The 18,344-nt window shown below is 34.6% G+C and overlaps 1 protein-coding gene across 1 annotated transcript; it reads right to left on the reverse strand.

Annotated features, from left to right (window-relative positions):
• Positions 1-722: 722 nt before the first annotated feature.
• Positions 723-17,645, reverse strand: LOC123913829. The gene is made up of 14 exons (XM_045964703.1): positions 17,292-17,645; positions 16,642-17,205; positions 15,048-16,265; positions 14,595-14,922; positions 13,913-14,168; positions 13,611-13,827; positions 13,171-13,523; positions 12,562-13,092; positions 10,640-11,840; positions 10,197-10,550; positions 9,769-10,006; positions 1,754-4,344; positions 1,510-1,640; positions 723-1,363 (listed from the first exon to the last, which is right to left on the reverse strand). The coding sequence occupies exons 1-14, from the start codon at positions 17,427-17,429 to the stop codon at positions 1,054-1,056; spliced, it is 8,430 nt and encodes a 2,809-aa protein (XP_045820659.1). The 5' UTR covers positions 17,430-17,645; the 3' UTR covers positions 723-1,053.
• Between the last annotated feature and the right edge of the window lie 699 nt (positions 17,646-18,344).

Below are 18,344 nucleotides of genomic sequence, written 5' to 3' on the forward strand. Positions count from 1 at the left end.
AGTGTGAATTTTTTTTTATGAAACGGAGGGAGTATCTAATATGAATTATGTATCAGGGACATGTTTCATGTTTGTCCCGTGTATGATAAACATTTATCCCACGATTTTATTTTTATATTTATCAATATATTTCTCCTGTATTTTTCATATAGAGTAAATAAAAATAGAGTAAAATTGAATGAAAAATTAAAAAAAAAATGTTTGTTTCTAAAATTAAAATAAAGATAAACTTTTGTTAATTTAGTGGGAAAAAAATTGAAAATCTAGGTCTAGTTGAGTTATTTTTAACAAAATATCTCATCTTACGTTTTAAGTCAAAAAAAAATCTCATCTTACATTCTAGTGTCAATTTATTAAATTGCAAATTTTAAGAGTAAAATTACATAAAAGGTAGAAAATTTTGAAGATTAGCCGTAGATATTTCTTAAAATAGACTCTTTTTTTGAAAAACTTAAAATGCATTTTTAATTACCATTTTTTTTTTGTCAAATAGCCTAGTAACTAGAAATTTTACCCTTAAAATAAATAAGTGGGATGTCCGAGATTCAAACTCATATTCCAACATATATAATGCCGATATCCCTACCAACTAAACTAAACTCAACAAAAATATTACCAAAATATTTTAACAGATACCATTTTAACATTTCCAATCCCAGAAACAAGATGCTTCACAGAAGGTTAACAGATACCATTTTAACATTTCCAATCCCATAAACAAGTTTTGAAGAAAATTCTATTTCATATTAATATTGGTGATATATATAGAAAGCACCATTTAAGAATCACCGGCATGATCAATCCTCTAGTATCAAACTAGTTTTGATTACAACATTGTTTACCTCCCAACACTATCTATATAAAGAGTTGTGAGACTTTGACAAAATTACACCAACCTTTCTCGATGACAAAAGGATACATTTTCATATTAATAATAAATCTTCAAAAGTTTGTTGCAAAGATTCCAAATTCAGCTAATACCATAACCAGACAGTTTGAAGTGTAAAAACAAAAATTACTACAGCATTTGCATGTACTAAAACCTGACAATTTTCACTTCTTATTCTTACCCTTTTTCCCTCCCTTGTTTTTCTTAAATTTGTTTTTCCTCCCCTTGGCGTTTCCATGTCCTGAATTACCAGCACCTTGAGAATTATCATCTTTTGATTCCTTCAAAATATTTTGCTTGTGTTGGTCATCATTGCCTGCTTCAACGCTGGCTTGTGATGGATCTGACTCAACATTGGTATTACTCTTTTGGCAAGCCGAATTCAGTTGATACAAGACGTGTGATACTTTTGATCGTCTCGAAAGAATTTTCTTTGAAATTACAATTTGAGTGTTCTTCTTGATCATCGAATCGCTGGAGAAGAGACAACAAAAAGATTAATAAGTTAAGCAAAAACAGAAAATCATATAGCAATCAATGTCTTAAAGAGCTGATAAGTATTGGAGAACAACCTAAATATTGTTTACAATTATTTATGACAAGTTACTTATATAACTTACCTCATGCTCAAAGCGGCTCGAAGCTGCTTCATTTCATCAAGAAAGCATGCCAACTCCTCCACAACGTTTTTGTTTTCCACCTTATTAGGGCTTGACAAATTCAAAAGTTGAATATAATGATCCAAAGCATCCTGGAGAGAATGGAAAAAAGTGAAGGAAAGAAAATCTTGTTATAAAAGAATATAAATATTAACTGTTTGATATAAGCACATTTTATTCGTACATAACAAAAAAATTGGCTAACCTTTATCATTAAGGAATCAGGTGAAACACTATTAAAACATGACACATCAGTTGCAGACACGAAATTTTCCAGCCGATTCCAAAAGCAGTCAGCATTCATAGACCTGTTAATTTCATCTTTTATCTGTCCATCTGATGCCTGATCTGAGACAGAAGCAGAGCTTTCATTTGGAAGGTTTGAAGAAAACTCCTTAGATGTTGAATCCAAGGCTTCTGTTGTGGTGTTCTCTCCCACACTGTCAACTCTAATTGGAAATAACGTTTCTAATATGAGCTCTCTTTTTTGGCATATCGTTAAATCCACAAACACAGCTTCTGAACACACAATTTCGGGAGAATCGTTCTGAAGCTTAGCAATCACCAAGGGGTTGCCAATCACATTAAATGCCTCAGCAAAGACTTCCAAACCCATCTGTTTCTTTCCTTTTTGAAGAACATTGCAGAATTCTAATGGCAGATTACGGGTTATATATCTCTTCCCCAACAAATTGCGAAGTATTTTGATATAATTCTCACTTCCAGAGCCGAGATGAAGCAAACACATCGAAACAACACATCGCAGGAGAAGTGATGGAAAATAATTCTTCACATCCAAGTTTGAATTTTTAATCCAGGTTATGGTATCATCATGATCACAAACAAACGCCTGTAGGATTGTGCCAATAAAATCATGGGCAATGTCTAATTCATCAGACATGAAGGTCAAATTTGAAAGGGAATTTTCATCCTGGCAAATAAGCCACTCAGTGAAAGATGATTTTGTCGCATACATGAACCCCTTCCAGCAAGATGTCAACAGCAGTAGCCGTTCAACAAGATACATAAAGCAACTAGGAGATATATAGTCAACTTGCTGTTTCCAATTCACACTGAAAGTATATTGCAAAGCTACGTAAAGCTTAAAAGTGCAATCCATCTCTAAAACTGCTTTATTGTGCGATTCATCTCCTGAATACAACCGTATGCTTTGAATGAAATCTTTCCAGGGTTCGTTGTCTTCAAACCTTGAAATAACTGGTACAAGCACATCATCTTTTACATTAGCTTTACAAAGAACCATAACTACTGCCCTTCCAATTTGACCATAGGTCAATGGATCTTTCCGTTTAGTGTTTTCACGGATGACTTCTTTCATAATATCTTGCCAAGCTTCGGTTATCCTTTGATAAACCATTTCTTTTTCCAGTGATTTCTTCCAGTCAAGGGGAACTACATGGTGGAATAAACACTCAATTGGCAGTCTGTAACTTCTCTCCAATGTTTTCAAGTTACTGTGGCCGTGGCTAAAACATTTGGACTTGAGAAGGAATTTTGAAACCTCATAGATATGCAATAAAGACTGTACTTGACAGAATTTGGAAAAAGCTTTATTAACTGAAAACTTGTAGAGTGCATCTAGGTTGCGCAAGACATCCATGCCAACAGAAAGTAACTCTGAACTCCAATAACTCTGAGCAGAAGAAACTAAAGGTTGAACATCAACAGAGACTATCTTACCATTCTTCTTTAGCAATCTATCTCCTAGTTTCATCACCCAGTTAGCATCAGGGATGAGCAAAAGGTAAATGTCATTTAGATTATAAATACGCTTCAGAACACCCAAATAATTCAATGCAAACTTTACATAACTGCTGTGCTGATGAAGCTGCTCTTGAGTTTTGAAATTTGAAAGGGATTCCAGCATACGAACAATGTTATCCTTCCAACATGTCCAACAATAAAACAATGTCTCCACAGAAAATTGATTCTTCATAATCATGCCATCGACCGAAGCATCAAATATATTCTCTTGCCAGACATACTTAGAGGAGTTCAACCGAAAATGCGAATCCAGCAGTTTCCTCAAACATAGCACTTCCCCTCTGATACTACTATGGATGCGTGAAGATTGCAACTGATTCATTATTTCAAAGTTGTTGTCATGCTTATTTGACAGTATTTCTGCTTCTGTAAATGCAAGCTCATAAAAGTTGCTTGACACTTCCTTTGCAAATGTCAGCGCTCGTCCCAAAAGCTCGGCCTTAGGTGTAAACTGCTTTAAGGGCCATGCTTTGCTTCCTCCAGACCAAAGAGATTTTGCAAGTACATAGAAAAACATAAGTTCATATGCTTCCAAGAATTCACCAGCTTTTGCTAGCAAATCAGCCTCGCGAAGAATATCACCCATCATCTTAGCAATATTTACAGCCTCCATAAAGTTTCCCGATTCCTCTTCTAATTCAAGAAGCTCATCAAGTAAGCTTAATGATTGTAAGAATCCACGCTTCAAATCCATAGAATGAAAAGCTCTAACAAATTTCATCATGGATTTGATATCTTTGTTGCCAAAATATTTCCGGGCACAATTTTCCAGAAAATTCTGTTCAATTGCGTACAGATCACGACTATTAGCACTTTCATTTTGTTTCCAATGCTGAATGTAATGTAAGCCAGTGTCAAACAATCCACCTTTTGCACAAATATTCAAACAATCCGAGAAGAAACTTCCTCTAGCATACACTTGAGCTGCCATTTCGTGACAACCAGCTAAATAAAAGCAATCGCCTGCCCTTTTCAAATCGGGCTCTTCACATTTTTCCAAGTAAAGCTTCCCTGTTAGCAGAAATAAGATTAATTTTGAAGAGTAAAAGTTCATAATGCAAAAACTATCCTAAACATGACAATCAATTAAAATGTCTGTACAACAAAATAAGTGAATTCCCTAAAAAATCAAATGGATTCATCAACAAAAAAAAGAAATTACATGCACTATGGAACCTGGTATAGGCAAGCCTTACATGTTTTTGCCTTCAGCAAAGGATGTGTGGGAAGCTGTTAAGGAAACATACTCTGATATCCAAAACGCCTCTCAAATCTTTGGTTTAAAGTCACGATTATGGCATGCTAAGCAAGGTGACCGGAATGTAACTACTTATTACAATGAGCTGCTGACCTTGTGGCAAGAGTTGGATCTTTGTTATGATGACAATTGGAAATGCGCAGAAGATAGTGTTTTATTTCTAAAGAGGCAAGAGAATGATCGTGTGTTCATGTTTCTCGCTGGGCTGAATAAAGACCTTGATGAGGTAAGAGGTCGAGTTTTGGGAAAGGTTCCATTGCCAACTCTTCGTGAAACTTTTGCAGAAATAAAAAGGGAGGAGGCACGACAAGGAATTATGATGGGCAAGACACCTCGCATCTCTGAATCTGAAGGCTCAGCTTTGGCAACTAGAAACCCCTACGAAGGAAAAAAACCAGACGAAGTTCCTCGATGTGATTACTGCAACCGCGAATGGCATACGCGTGAAGATTGTTGGAAGCTCAAAGGCAAACCTCCTAACTGGACTCCTAATTGGAAGAAGAAGAAAGGTGGTCGTGCATTCCAAGCAAGTAATTCTGATCAAGGACAACAATCTACTTCAACTCAGGGTCCATTCACTACGGAACAACTAGAGAAACTGTTCAAACTCCTCGAGTCTCAAACTCCCTCTTGCTCTGTAGCAACAAAAGGTAACTCTGTTTTTCTTAGTGTCAGTCCCAATCATACTTGGATAGTAGATTCCGGTGCCTCTGATCACATGACAGGTGAATCCGCTTTGTTCTCTTCATATAGTCCATGTGCAGGTAATCAAAAAATAAAAGTCGCAGATGGCTCTTTTTCAGCCATTGCCGGTAAAGGGTCAGTTGTGTTGTCTCCAATGTTAACTCTTAAAAATGTCCTTCATGTTCCCAACTTGTCCTGTAGTCTAATGTCCGTTAGTAAGTTAGTCCAAGATATAAATTGTCAAACTAATTTTTTCCGATCTCATTGTGTCTTTCAGGATTTGAACTCGGGAAAGATGATTGGCAGCGCTGAGGAGAGTGGAGGACTCTACTACTTTGACATTGGATCTGCATCACAACTACCTTCTGAAACAATAAGTTCCTGCTTTGAGTCTTTTTCTGTTTTGAATAATCATGATGACAATATTATGTTATGGCATTTACGATTAGGTCATCCTAGTTTTCCCTATTTAAAACACTTGTTTCCAAAGTTATTTCGTAATAAGGATATTTCTTTTTTTAAATGTGAAGCATGTGAATTTGCGAAACATCATCGTTCCCATTTTGCAATACAGCCTTACAAACCATCAAAACCTTTTTCTATTATTCACAGTGATGTTTGGGGCCCTAACCGTACAAGTACACTATCTCTTAAGAAATGGTTTATCACCTTTATCGATGACCATTCAAGGGTATGTTGGGTGTACTTGTTAAAGGGGAAATCTGATGTTTGTCAGGCTGTAAAAGATTTTTGTACAATGGTGCAAAACCAATATCAAACTAATGGCAAAGAATATTTTAACGCTAATTTGAGTGATTTTTTTCTTAAAAATGGAATTATACATCAAAGTTCTTGTCCTAATACTCCCCAACAAAATGGAGTTGCAAAAAGAAAAAATAGACATTTATTGGAGGTAGCTAGAGCTTTACTTTTCTCAAGTAAAGTACCAAACTATTTGTGGGGTGAAGCGGTTTTGACTGCTGCCTATTTAATTAACAGAATGCCTTCAAAAGTTCTCAATTTTCAAACTCCAATTGATACTTTCAAAGAATGTTTTCCTAGTACTCGTGTTTCAAATGATTTGACATTAAAATTTTTTGGTTGCACAGCCTTTGTACATGAACATAAGAATGTTGGAAAACTCGAACCACGTGCTATAAAATGTGTTTTTGTTGGATACTCCCCAACCCAGAAGGGATATAAATGTTTTGATCCAAAAAACAAGAAAATATATGTCACTATGGACGTTACATTTTTTGAAAACAAATATTTTTTTGATGATACTCATCTTCAGGGGGGGAATTTAAAGGAAGACTCGTTTCAAACCGGGGACATGAGTTTTTTTAATAATTTATCTTTGCCGGAATCAAAAAGTTCTAAGACTTACAGTTTTGCACCAACAGAAAATGGCCATGATTCTTTATTTGAGCCTACTCCTGTTATGAGTAAGGAACTTGGTGAATCTGAGCCTACATTTTCTCATGAAGAAAATCATGAGAATTTTCAAAGTAATAATGATGATCTAATTGAAATGCCACAAAGTAGTGAGTCATCTAAAGAGAATAGGTTTGAAGCAGAAAACAACATTTGGAAAGGAAAGGTTTTTGTGAGAAAGAATCACAAGGGAAGTGATGAGTCCACATCTCAACAGTGTCATGAATCTGAACCGGGGAATGATCAACCTCCTAAAAACCGAAAAGGTAAGTCTATCTCTGTTTCTGAGAGTCGTATCTTGTATCCCGATATAGATGATCCAGTTGCTGTTAGAAAACCTGTTAGATCTTGCACTAAACATCCCTTGTCTAATTTCATATCATATTCAAAATTGTCTTCATCATTTTCTGCTTTCACCTCAAAATTGTCTAGTGTAGAAATTCCAAAAAATGTACAGGTTGCTCTAGAAGTTCCAAAGTGGAGGGAAGCTGTACTTGAGGAGATGAAAGCCCTTGAAAAGAACAAAACTTGGAGTATTATGACACTACCGGATGGGAAGAAGACAGTTGGATGCAAATGGGTGTTTACTGTGAAGTATAATTCAGATGGGTCAATTGAAAGGTATAAGGCTCGATTGGTAGCTAAGGGGTTTACTCAGACCTATGGTATAGACTACTCAGAGACATTTGCTCCTGTTGCTAAATTGAATACTGTTAGAATTCTCTTATCTGTTGCAGCTAACCTGGATTGGCCCCTACATCAGTTAGATGTTAAGAATGCCTTTCTCAATGGTAATTTAGAAGAAGAAGTATATATGGACATTCCTCCTGGTTTTGAAGACAGGTTTGGATCAAATGTATGCAAACTAAATAGGTCTTTGTATGGATTAAAGCAATCTCCTAGAGCTTGGTTTGAAAAATTCACTCAGTCCATGAAGAAACAAGGGTACGTTCAAGGGCAGGCTGACCACACCTTGTTCACAAAGTTCTCCCAAGATGGGAAAGTAGTTGTCCTGATTGTTTATGTCGATGATATTGTTCTTACCGGAAATGATACAGTTGAAATGGGAAGAGTAAAAGAGAAATTAGCAGCAGACTTTGAAATCAAGGACTTAGGATCCATGAGATATTTTCTTGGTATGGAGGTTGCTCGATCAAAAGATGGTATTGTTGTTTCCCAGCAGAAATACATCATCGATTTATTGAAAGAAACGGGAATGAGTGGATGTCGACCGGCAGATACCCCTATGGATCCTAATGCAAAACTTTGGGAAAAAGGTAATGTTCCTGTTGATACCGGAAGATACCAGAGATTGGTTGGGAAATTGATTTATCTGTCACATACCAGACCAGACATTGCGTTCTCAGTTAGTGTAGTAAGCCAGTTTATGCATTCTCCTTTTGAGGAACATCTTGAGGCAGTCTATAGGATACTGAGATATTTAAAGGCAACTCCCGGAAAAGGATTATTTTTCAGGAAGACTAATGAAAGAAATGTGTCTATCTTCACCAATGCTGATTGGGCAGGTTCGATTACTGATAGAAGATCAACTTCTGGATATTGTGCCTATGTTTGGGGTAATCTTGTGACATGGAGGAGCAAGAAACAAGGAGTTGTAGCAAGAAGTAGTGCAGAAGCTGAGTTTAGAGCTATGGCTCAAGGTATATGTGAAGGATTATGGATCCATAGAGTCTTAGAAGAACTTAAGATGAAAATTGAGCTTCCGTTGAAATTGTACTCTGACAGTAAAGCTGCCATTAGCATAGCTCATAACCCTGTTCAACATGACAGAACCAAGCATATTGAGATTGATCGACATTTCATAAAAGAGAAGTTAGATGCTAGAATCATATGTTTACCTTTTGTAACTTCAAGTCAACAAACTGCAGATATCTTAACCAAAAGTTTGGCAAGACCCACCTTTGAGCATTTGATAGGCAAGTTGGGCATGACAGATATCTATGCACCAACTTGAGGGGGGGTGTTGGAATATATTTAGTTTCCTAATTTGTTATTTTAAACATATCATTATTTCCTTTAATTTCTCCTAAAATCAAGGAGATAGCCAGTTGTACTTTTATTATAAATACCAGCCTTGAGCTGAGGAATAAATCAATAAAGCATTCTCTCATATTTTTAACAGGCATTATTGAAAATAGTGAATAGTTTTAATTAAAGATTTGTCTGGAAAATTTAAGTCTATAACAAAAGCTATATTTAGATGTAAGGTGTAATTTTTAAACGAATATGCATATATCTATTGTATCTTGAAGCTCTTAGTCATAAAAATAATCTTAGTACAGATTATATACTAGTACAGATTATATCTTGAAGCTCTTAAGCAAAGCACGTAGCTTAATATACAATTCCCTTCCATAAATGATTTCAGGGATGATTATAATAGGTAATAACATCTAAAAAAATTCAAGCGAGCTTACTTTGATACTTGTTAGTGTAAATGAATTATCAGTGCTTTATGGTAAATCTAATCATTTTTTAACTACATGAAATAGTTCTTAAAAAGGGTAAACTAAAGAAACAGTAACATGAAAATAACTTTCTAATTATTATTCTAAATTGAGGATCGCAAAACTTGGAAGAAAGATGCCCTGCTATATTTACAATACAACAAAGATGCGAACATAAGCCCTCTGACCCTTTCTCCCTAAACAACCTTTCAATAAAGATGGGAGCATAGAAGTGTAGTCCTGTTGTTTAGTGTTCAACTGTTAATGTTAACATTGAAGAAGAAATTTATTAAGCATCCCAATACCACAACACATAAAATCAAAATCACAAGAACAGCTTCCAAATGTTGGTGTCCAATTTTATATCACAGAAACACTCGTTACAAATATTTATTACGTGTTTTGATTTGTATATTTATTAGTTAAATTAAATGAACTTTCTTCATTTTATATTCTTGAGAAGATTCAAACTACCGTCAAAGCAATCACCGCAAATGAGCATAAAGGTACACTTACTATTTATGTTCTAATATGATATCCTAATACTTTTCAATATCCTACCACCGCAAATGCTAAAGCTGAATTTCATACCTGCTCTTTCATAGTCCCCCAAATCAGAAAAACATTGGGCAGCAGACTCGGCCATTCCTATGCTTTCAAAAATTTCAGCAGCTTCCCTAAGCACTGCATTTGCATCTTCAGGATTCAAGTCATGTAAACGGTTTGCAGTTGCCCTAAGGCCAGCAGCCTTAGACTTTTTTTCCCAATAAGAGTCCCCGGCTCTTTCAAAACACATTGTAGCCATCTCAAAGTTATTTTGATAATATAACTGCAAAGAATCAGTCACAATAATATATCATTTGGAGCAACAGAATAGTAGACAAAAGAGGCAAATCTAAAACCTTGGCATTATGCTTTACACATAATAAAAGTATAAAATTATTAGCAATATAGCATAAAAGTATAAATCACAATACTAGGAAAGCGAAATGAATATAATGGTCGACTATTAAAACAACCTTTTTGCCACGTGACTTCCATTCTTCTGGACTACTTGCAACTTTCATTGCCTGAGCAAGTGAATCATCCAGTTCTTTGAACTGTACAAGACATTTCCTTTTCCAATAATCAAACATAGGTCTGCAATATTCTTCTGTAGTCTCGCATATCCACAATCTCTGTCTTGTCCGAGTTATAGCCACATATAGCTGCTTCAGCTCTGAGCACAAAATATTGTGTTTGGAATCATTGAAACTTGGAAAAGACTTGGATTCTGTATGTTCCAACATATCTTGTTCATTCATATACTCATAAATCACCCTCCATCGATTTTGCAAAGGTGAAGTGCCAAAAAAGTTGTACAACAATACATCCTTCAAAAGAACACACATGGCCATTAAAAAAAATAAACATAACATTTTTACAAAAATGAATCAGATTAATATAATGATTTTTAAACTACCTGAAACTCTAGCCCTTTGCACTCCACAATAGTTAGAACAAGAGCTTGTTTCCCAACATATTCCAAAATTTCTTTTCGCGCATAATCATCGCGTACCAAAATTACTTGCTCCGCTCCAAAGCCAACAATTTTCCCGCTCTGATGTCCAGTGTTGCCAAAAATAGTTACAATTGCATTTTTTCTGCTCCCACACTCAAGAATAACTGGAGCTTCCCCGTATATCAAACTGGTCTCAGGCTTCAAAACATCAATAGAATGAGGGAAAAATCGGAAAAGAAGCTCAATGGTGCTCTGTGATAATTTCAATACTCCAGCATGAGTCCGAAAGTTTTGATTCAACAAAAATGTTTCTGAAACTTTCATTTTATCTTTTCCTTTGTTATAAGCACTGCTTTTTGATTCTTGCACAAACTTCTTGTAAAAGAGAGATTTTATATCCTGGAACCTAAAATCAATTCCCCTTGCTATGGTTTGAGCAGTATCCCCACAAAAAACAAAGCCCTGATCAACATTTCGACACACATATTTAAATAAAGCAATTTGACTCATGGTTAGATCCTGCACTTCGTCTATATATACAAAGTGAATTTCATCACCCTCATATTTGTTAATTCTGAGTCGGCGATGAATGTCAGCAACAATATCTGCCAAATCAAAATCCCCTTTATCCATCTTCATTTTTTCATAACTTTGATAAATATCATATATGATTTCCCTTTTCTGCTTGCTTAAACTTGAGGATCGGTTTTCAGACAAGGAAAGATAATCGTGACGGCTTAACTTCCCTTCACCAGGCTCCAAAGATTGCATGCCCCCTTTTATATGAGACACTATTTCAGTGAACACTCTGGATGAATCTAGTGTCTTAGTATATTGGGAATTGAAATGTGGCCAATATAACGAGTCAAACCTCTCATAAGTCACCTGCTTCTTCCTTATAAAAGTCTCAAAAGCAACAGATCTTACACCAATGTTCTCACTTAGAGAAGATAGATCACTAAATCTTTCAAAATAAGAATTCCCCACAGTCCCATCAAGCATCATTAGAAATTTCTGAAATGTAATCACAAGTGGATATGATTCGGCAGGAATATTAACAAAAGAATCTGGTAAATTCTTAAACTGTATTGATGTATCAACATCAACTATATCTTCCTCAATAGAACAGCTTTCTGCAGAAATATCCCCACCACAGATGAATCTGTATGTACATCATAAGTAATATTAGACACCAATTAAATACTAAATAGAAGCCTCTAAAATAAATGAAATTAAAGTGAACTCAGCAAACACACATGAGGGACATAATTATTTCAAAAGACATGTGATACTATAGTAGTTACTAAAATTAGAGAGTTACAACAGTGTATCTTTAACACCATTACCTAAATTATTGTAATTAGGGTGGCAGGTAACAAAGTGGGTTAGTAGTCAAAAGATACAAAGCTAAAGATTGAAACCTGTGTATACACCTTATCGTGCATTTCACCACTGAAATTACAATTCATGAACCAAAAGTTTGGGCGAAATCATTTATATTTAAACAATGAGTAGAATTTTTATTCAATAGTAAACATATTTTGGTCTAAAAATCCGTATTATTAAAAAGAATATTGGTTGGTAAATATGTATGATAAAAACCACAAAATCAACGTAATAAATCACAAAATAATTACAAGGAAACTATAAAATGATGTAGGCAACCAACAAAAATTATATGAAAATGAAAACAATTAAACAGAAATTGTCAGCACAATGATAATTAACGTGGATATATTAAAGGTACAATAACACAGGTTAAATAATTACAAGAATTCAATAAGGTCCTTATATTATAGACAACACTATTAGTACATTCCATTTTAATAGTAATTTATCTAACAAGACAGAAAAGTTGATAGTCTGATGATAAAGTTACATACCTTTTCATTCTAACAACCTGATGTTTCACTGCTTGACAAAGTTTAGGACTCACTGTTACAAATAGTTGGTGTAAGACAGGCCTGTCATTCACAGTAGAACTGTCTTTATACTCTTTATCATAATTCAAACAAGGAACTTCAACACTCTTAATTCCATATGCTTGTTCAAGAATCGCATGGTGCAATTCCTCCTTTTTAAATAACTTCATGGTCAAAACAGTGGTTTTCCCGGTTCCAGAGCGACCCAATACAAATGTACTTCTAGGAAAGAGTATTATATCATGTTCTTCATCTGATACTTCAAAAGGAAGTTCCAGTTCATTACTATTACTATCTGAGAGAAGGTGGCTAACCACAACAGATGATAAAGAATAGAATTTCATCAGCAAAAAACTCTCCTCAACCTTCGAATTCTCAACATATATTCTTTGATCGCAACAACCTGATCCAGCTTCATTTCCATTATTATCAAGATTCTTAATTTTGATGATTTCTGTTGATTTTTCCCAAATCATTGGGACCTCCATCTTCCTAGAAAAGATGTAAAACACAAGCTATTAGTCAGCTAAAGCTTTTTAGGTGTAATAAAATGCAAATCAAAGTACTTACCCATCAAAACATTGCTCACTGCAGCGACTTATAAAATCATCAGTATAGCTTCCAAAAATACTATCAAGACGCTTCACTACTTTAGGAATATCCTCTGGAGGAAGAACATCCCATATCCTTAAAACTTGAGAGAAATTCGATTCTTTTACTACGTCCTTTGAACAAACAACAAAGAGACCTTCAACTTTATATTGCTTTAACATCTGGGACGAATTTCCACACAGCAAGTCTACTTTTATCCTTTTTGGTCTCCACCCAGTAGAGAGTTTGAGTAAGAGGCTAATGACCGACTTCTTTGTCCTCTTTGATGGAAGATTTTTAAAAGACTTTAGAAAGTTATCACTGAAAAGAACCTGCACAAACATAGAAGGAGGAATATGAACTGAAGGTCAAGAAAATGATCACAATAAGTAATATTACAAGATCGGAAATCCAAATACCTTCCATCTAGAGTTTCTAAAAATGACACTGTCGGCATTAAGCAAATCATCAAGTTGGTCCAGCTCTTTCTTGACATCCCATATACCTTTTGCTAAATCCTTGTCTTCGTCAGCATTAAAGAAACATTGACGTTTTTTAGCATCAAGAACCAAAGATTTCCATACGTTTTCCTGACTTACTAGGGTCCTTTCATTTCCCAATATCCATAAACAATGCCTGTTGAATATGAAAGCAATAGAATTGAGGCCAAAAAAAATGAACAAAAACAAATGCAATTGTAACAGTGCATAGTAGGGTCTACCTTGCCCTTGTAAGAGCAACATTAGTTCTCTGGTTATTGGAGATGAACCGGAGTGAAGTACTGCAATCAGTTCTAACTGTTGATAAGATGATTATGTCTTGCTCTCCACCCTGAAAACCATCAATTGTTTTTACTTTCACATCAAAACCTTCGTGTTTATCATACTTCTGTCTCAGCATATCCTGAATTGCAACAACTTGGGCAGCATATGGAGACACTACACCTATACTGAGGTTCTCGTTTGAGTCAAACCATGCTGCATCATTCCAGGTAAAAGCATTAAGAGGGGCATATTTTTCTATTAGAAAATATGTTCACTCTAATAAAGCATTAAATCTTTTTGATAATATCATGTACCTTTTTGTCATTTGATCGAGGGTTCTTATAGGAAAAAACCATTTAAAATATAAAACATTGTTTTCCCGAGACAGTTCATCACACTATAAATACTAACATCACTATAAAAAAACACTAAAAAAAATTACTCCTCTTATTAACCTGCTATGCGAGGAAAATGAAAACACTAACATGATACACATTGTTAATACTTGAAATGTCACCTAAAAGCAAATTCTAGGAATATTTTCTCTACAGACTAGTATAGTCCTGTGCAGGGAATGAGTAAATTCTAACATGACAAATCACAGCAGAGGATTTATATACATATATTACACATACAAACCTCTAAAGCAATTTCTGATTATTTTCATCACAACTGCCACTTCAACCATATTTTTCCGGCTTCGTCCAGCATCATCAAACTCTTCGGTGCCACCAATTATATTTATAAAGGAATATGGACCAAACATTGGCCCTGGGAGATATTGTTTCCTGTAGTTCTTTGCGATAACATTTGGAGCATCCAGAATTTGGTTCAAATAGAAGCATGAATTAGGAAAGGAACTAATTGCTGGATGCATCCTGTACTGTATATTGAGGAGGTGATTTGGATGACCCAATGTGCTCAGTCTCGCAAATAAACTTCTTCCAAAACCGACTTCAGAAGAAACCTTTAGACATATCAAGGACGAGGAATTAGTATTAATTGTCAATAAAATAAAAAACTTAAACATTTGTGAAAATGTAGGTACTGTGGTACTAAATTAACTAAATAAGACATTTTTAGAATACATACACTACTTTCAACCAATGCTGGAAGCTGCCGTTCATCTCCAACAAGAATAGCATGGTTTATGTCTGGAAGTAGTAGAGGTATGATGGATTCACATTCCTTCAACTGTGCGGCTTCATCAATCACTAAAACATCTAGAGGTTCCATGGGAACAGAATGCAGCATAAAGGAGCTGGTAGCAGTGGAAAAAATTAATGAAGACGCTTGTAAACAGAACTCTCTGATTGACTCTTCAGTCACAACATCTGGAAGGTCGAGGGCACCAAGTGAAACTTTAAGGGTTCGTAATAGAGAAAGGCATTCAGTTCTGCTCTGGTGTAATGAGTATTCAGCAGCACTTACTACTACCGCCTCAAAAGAACTATCTTGACTCTCTGGAGGAGAGAAAAGTTCTTCCAGTTTTTCAGAATAAATATTATTTTCAAACAACAAAGTTTGAAATGAACCGAGTGAGTAAATAAGACGGGCCAAATCTTTCAAGTTATGTTCCATAATACAACTTCTGGCTATATGAGTACATAAAATGGAAATACAGTCTCTGAGGGGAAAAGCTATAGACAGAAACCTTTGTCTGACAAACTCGATGAAAGATTTGTGCATCCCCACACCAGATTCTGAAGGATTGTCATCTTTTGATCCGTTAGAATTATTAACATCAATTTCTTGTTCCTTTCTCATCTCATTCTCAATGAATATATGATAATCGGAAACACAGTTTTCCAGAAGAGTAATCATTGAACCAAAACAATATTTCCAACCATTAGGTGGGGTGAAACACAGTATGAGCTGCTTGACACGATAGTCCAAATATATCTCTTCAATTTCTGCACCAACTTTGAGCCGCTCATGATTCCCAAACAATAGCATGTCTCCTAAATTACAGAACAAAGCATCGGAATTTCCATCAAATGATTCTCTCACCATGCTCAAGACACGCGATGTCACTTCCTTAATGGCAATATTAGTTGGAGCACAAACAAGAGTCCTACAATTCATTTTGAATAAAGCAAAAAGCAGTGTGCCCAAAGTTTTTGTTTTTCCAGTTCCTGGTGGTCCCCAAATAAGATCTACGGTAGACTTATGATTGCAATGAAAGGAAGAGAGGCAAGCAGAAATTGCCTTGTTTTGCGACTCATTCAACTCAGATGACAACCTTTGATATGTTTCATCATCTCTAAGAGCGTCAGTCTTTGGTGAACAGTAATCACAACTTTCGTCAATCTGCACCCCAACATTCATCGGCAAAAACTAAATGTCAAATTAGGTCATACTTAGAAATAGTCACAGACTCAATAAAAATAAACAAGAAAATGTAATTCACATATTCATAAATAATTAAGCAATAATACTTCTAACCACATACTTTCTGCAAAAGTGTTACAAATAACTATATAAAACAATCAACAATGAATATCAAAATAACAACCATATAAAACAGATACTGTATTCTTACAATGCATTAATCAGCTTACAATAAAAACATTAAGGTTGTTGCATTATAACAATGAACTTCACTACAGTAATTATGCTCTCAAGTTAACAATCAACAAAAATTAACAATCAACTCAAATCCTTAACATAAAGACAACTTTCTTACCACATCACTAGCGCACAAAATCCTCTCAATCAGCTTTGAATCTCCATTCATATGCAGTGCTTTCCATATCCTTCTATTAGGCGTTATATTCGTCAAGAATATAATAAACAAAGACTTTTGCCCCATTTCATCAATGTCAATGTCCTTAGAAGCAATCACTTTAAAAGTAGACATAAGTTTAGTATCATCATCATCCTCCTTAATCTCCTCATCAAGAATTCCGGCAGACAACACAAAACTCCACATCTTTCCTGACCTTGTTAAATCATTAACATTTTCGGGTTTAAAATCGGCCAAAATAAAAACATCTCCAAACAATGTTTTGTATAACTCTTTTCCATGACCAGCAGACCTATTTTTCCAAGTATCAGTTTTGACAACATAGTGATTCCTACCATATGAATGTGACAGTTTCTGTTCAAGAGAAACCACTTCAGCATAAGGTGAACTAGACAAAATCTCCATACAAGAACATAGTTGTGCTCTAGTATCATCCAACAATGGATACACAAAAGACTGAAAATATTGTTCAATAGATTTGAACGATAAATCAATATGATCCACCTACAAAAAAAAATTAATTTTTTTCATTAAAAAAAAAAATAAAAAAAAAAATAGTGTGTGATAGAGTAAGAGAAGAAAGATGAAACCTTGTGCTTGTAAAGATCTTCGTTGAAGATGTCTTGAAGAGACCAAGAAAACATGGTGTTAATGAAGGTGTGATCATTATAGTAAGTAGGTTTCTTCTTCTTCTTTCTTGAACTTGAAGTTGAACTTGAAGGGTTCATTGTGTTTTCTTCCTAATCAAGAATTTGAAGAGGTTTTGAGTGAAGTAAGTAGAAACTTGAAAATGGAGAACACAGACAGTGAACTTTACTAGTTAGACCAAATGCATTTCTTAATGACTAAGAACAGGAATAGAGCAAATAAAAAGGTCTCTCCTTTCTTTCTCTTTTCCCGAAATGATTTTGGTACGGTAAAGATTTGAGTGGGATAGTGTGTGTGTTTTGGAAAAATAAAGTAACTTTTTAAATAAGGATAAGTTTCTTTACCGGTGTAAAACTATTTTTTTAACCCCACACTTTAAGAAAAGATAGATAATTGCGAATATTGAGGTTTGAACTTCGGTCACTGCATATATAATGTAATGTCTCTGTCAATTGATAAGTTCGTAGTACTTAGTAGTACCATTTAACCTATATTTTTCTCCTATTCTTTTTCCTTAGAAGTAGTTAAGGCAAACAACAATTTTTCAAAGCTTTAGTAAGAATAAAACAGCTTCTTTAAAAAAACATATCTTTTAATCTTATTATAATAAAAAAAAACTTTTAACTTTTTTAAAATAATTTATCAAACAACTTTAATTTTAGTTTTAAAACTATTATTTTTAGCTTTATGATTAAAATAACTTCTACACCTAAAAAAAGTTGGGTCAAACGGTACCTAAAACTATTTTACATTGAGGTATATTGTATGTGCATTAAACTCTTATATTAATTTTATTAGATTTTTTGCGTTTGTGTTTGCTTTTTCCGATCGTTTGGTTGCTACACTCACACACTGGTATGAAGAATTTGGGTTTAATGTCTAAACTCTATAATACTCCGGCTCTAAATATAAAATGCAATATCTCTATTAAGTGAGTATTGTACCATTTTTTAATTAAGAAAAATGTAAAACTTTATGAAAATTAATTTTTAGAT

This window comes from Trifolium pratense, linkage group LG3 (genome assembly GCF_020283565.1).
Source record: "Trifolium pratense cultivar HEN17-A07 linkage group LG3, ARS_RC_1.1, whole genome shotgun sequence".
In the NCBI taxonomy this organism is placed as follows: domain Eukaryota; kingdom Viridiplantae; phylum Streptophyta; class Magnoliopsida; order Fabales; family Fabaceae; genus Trifolium; species Trifolium pratense.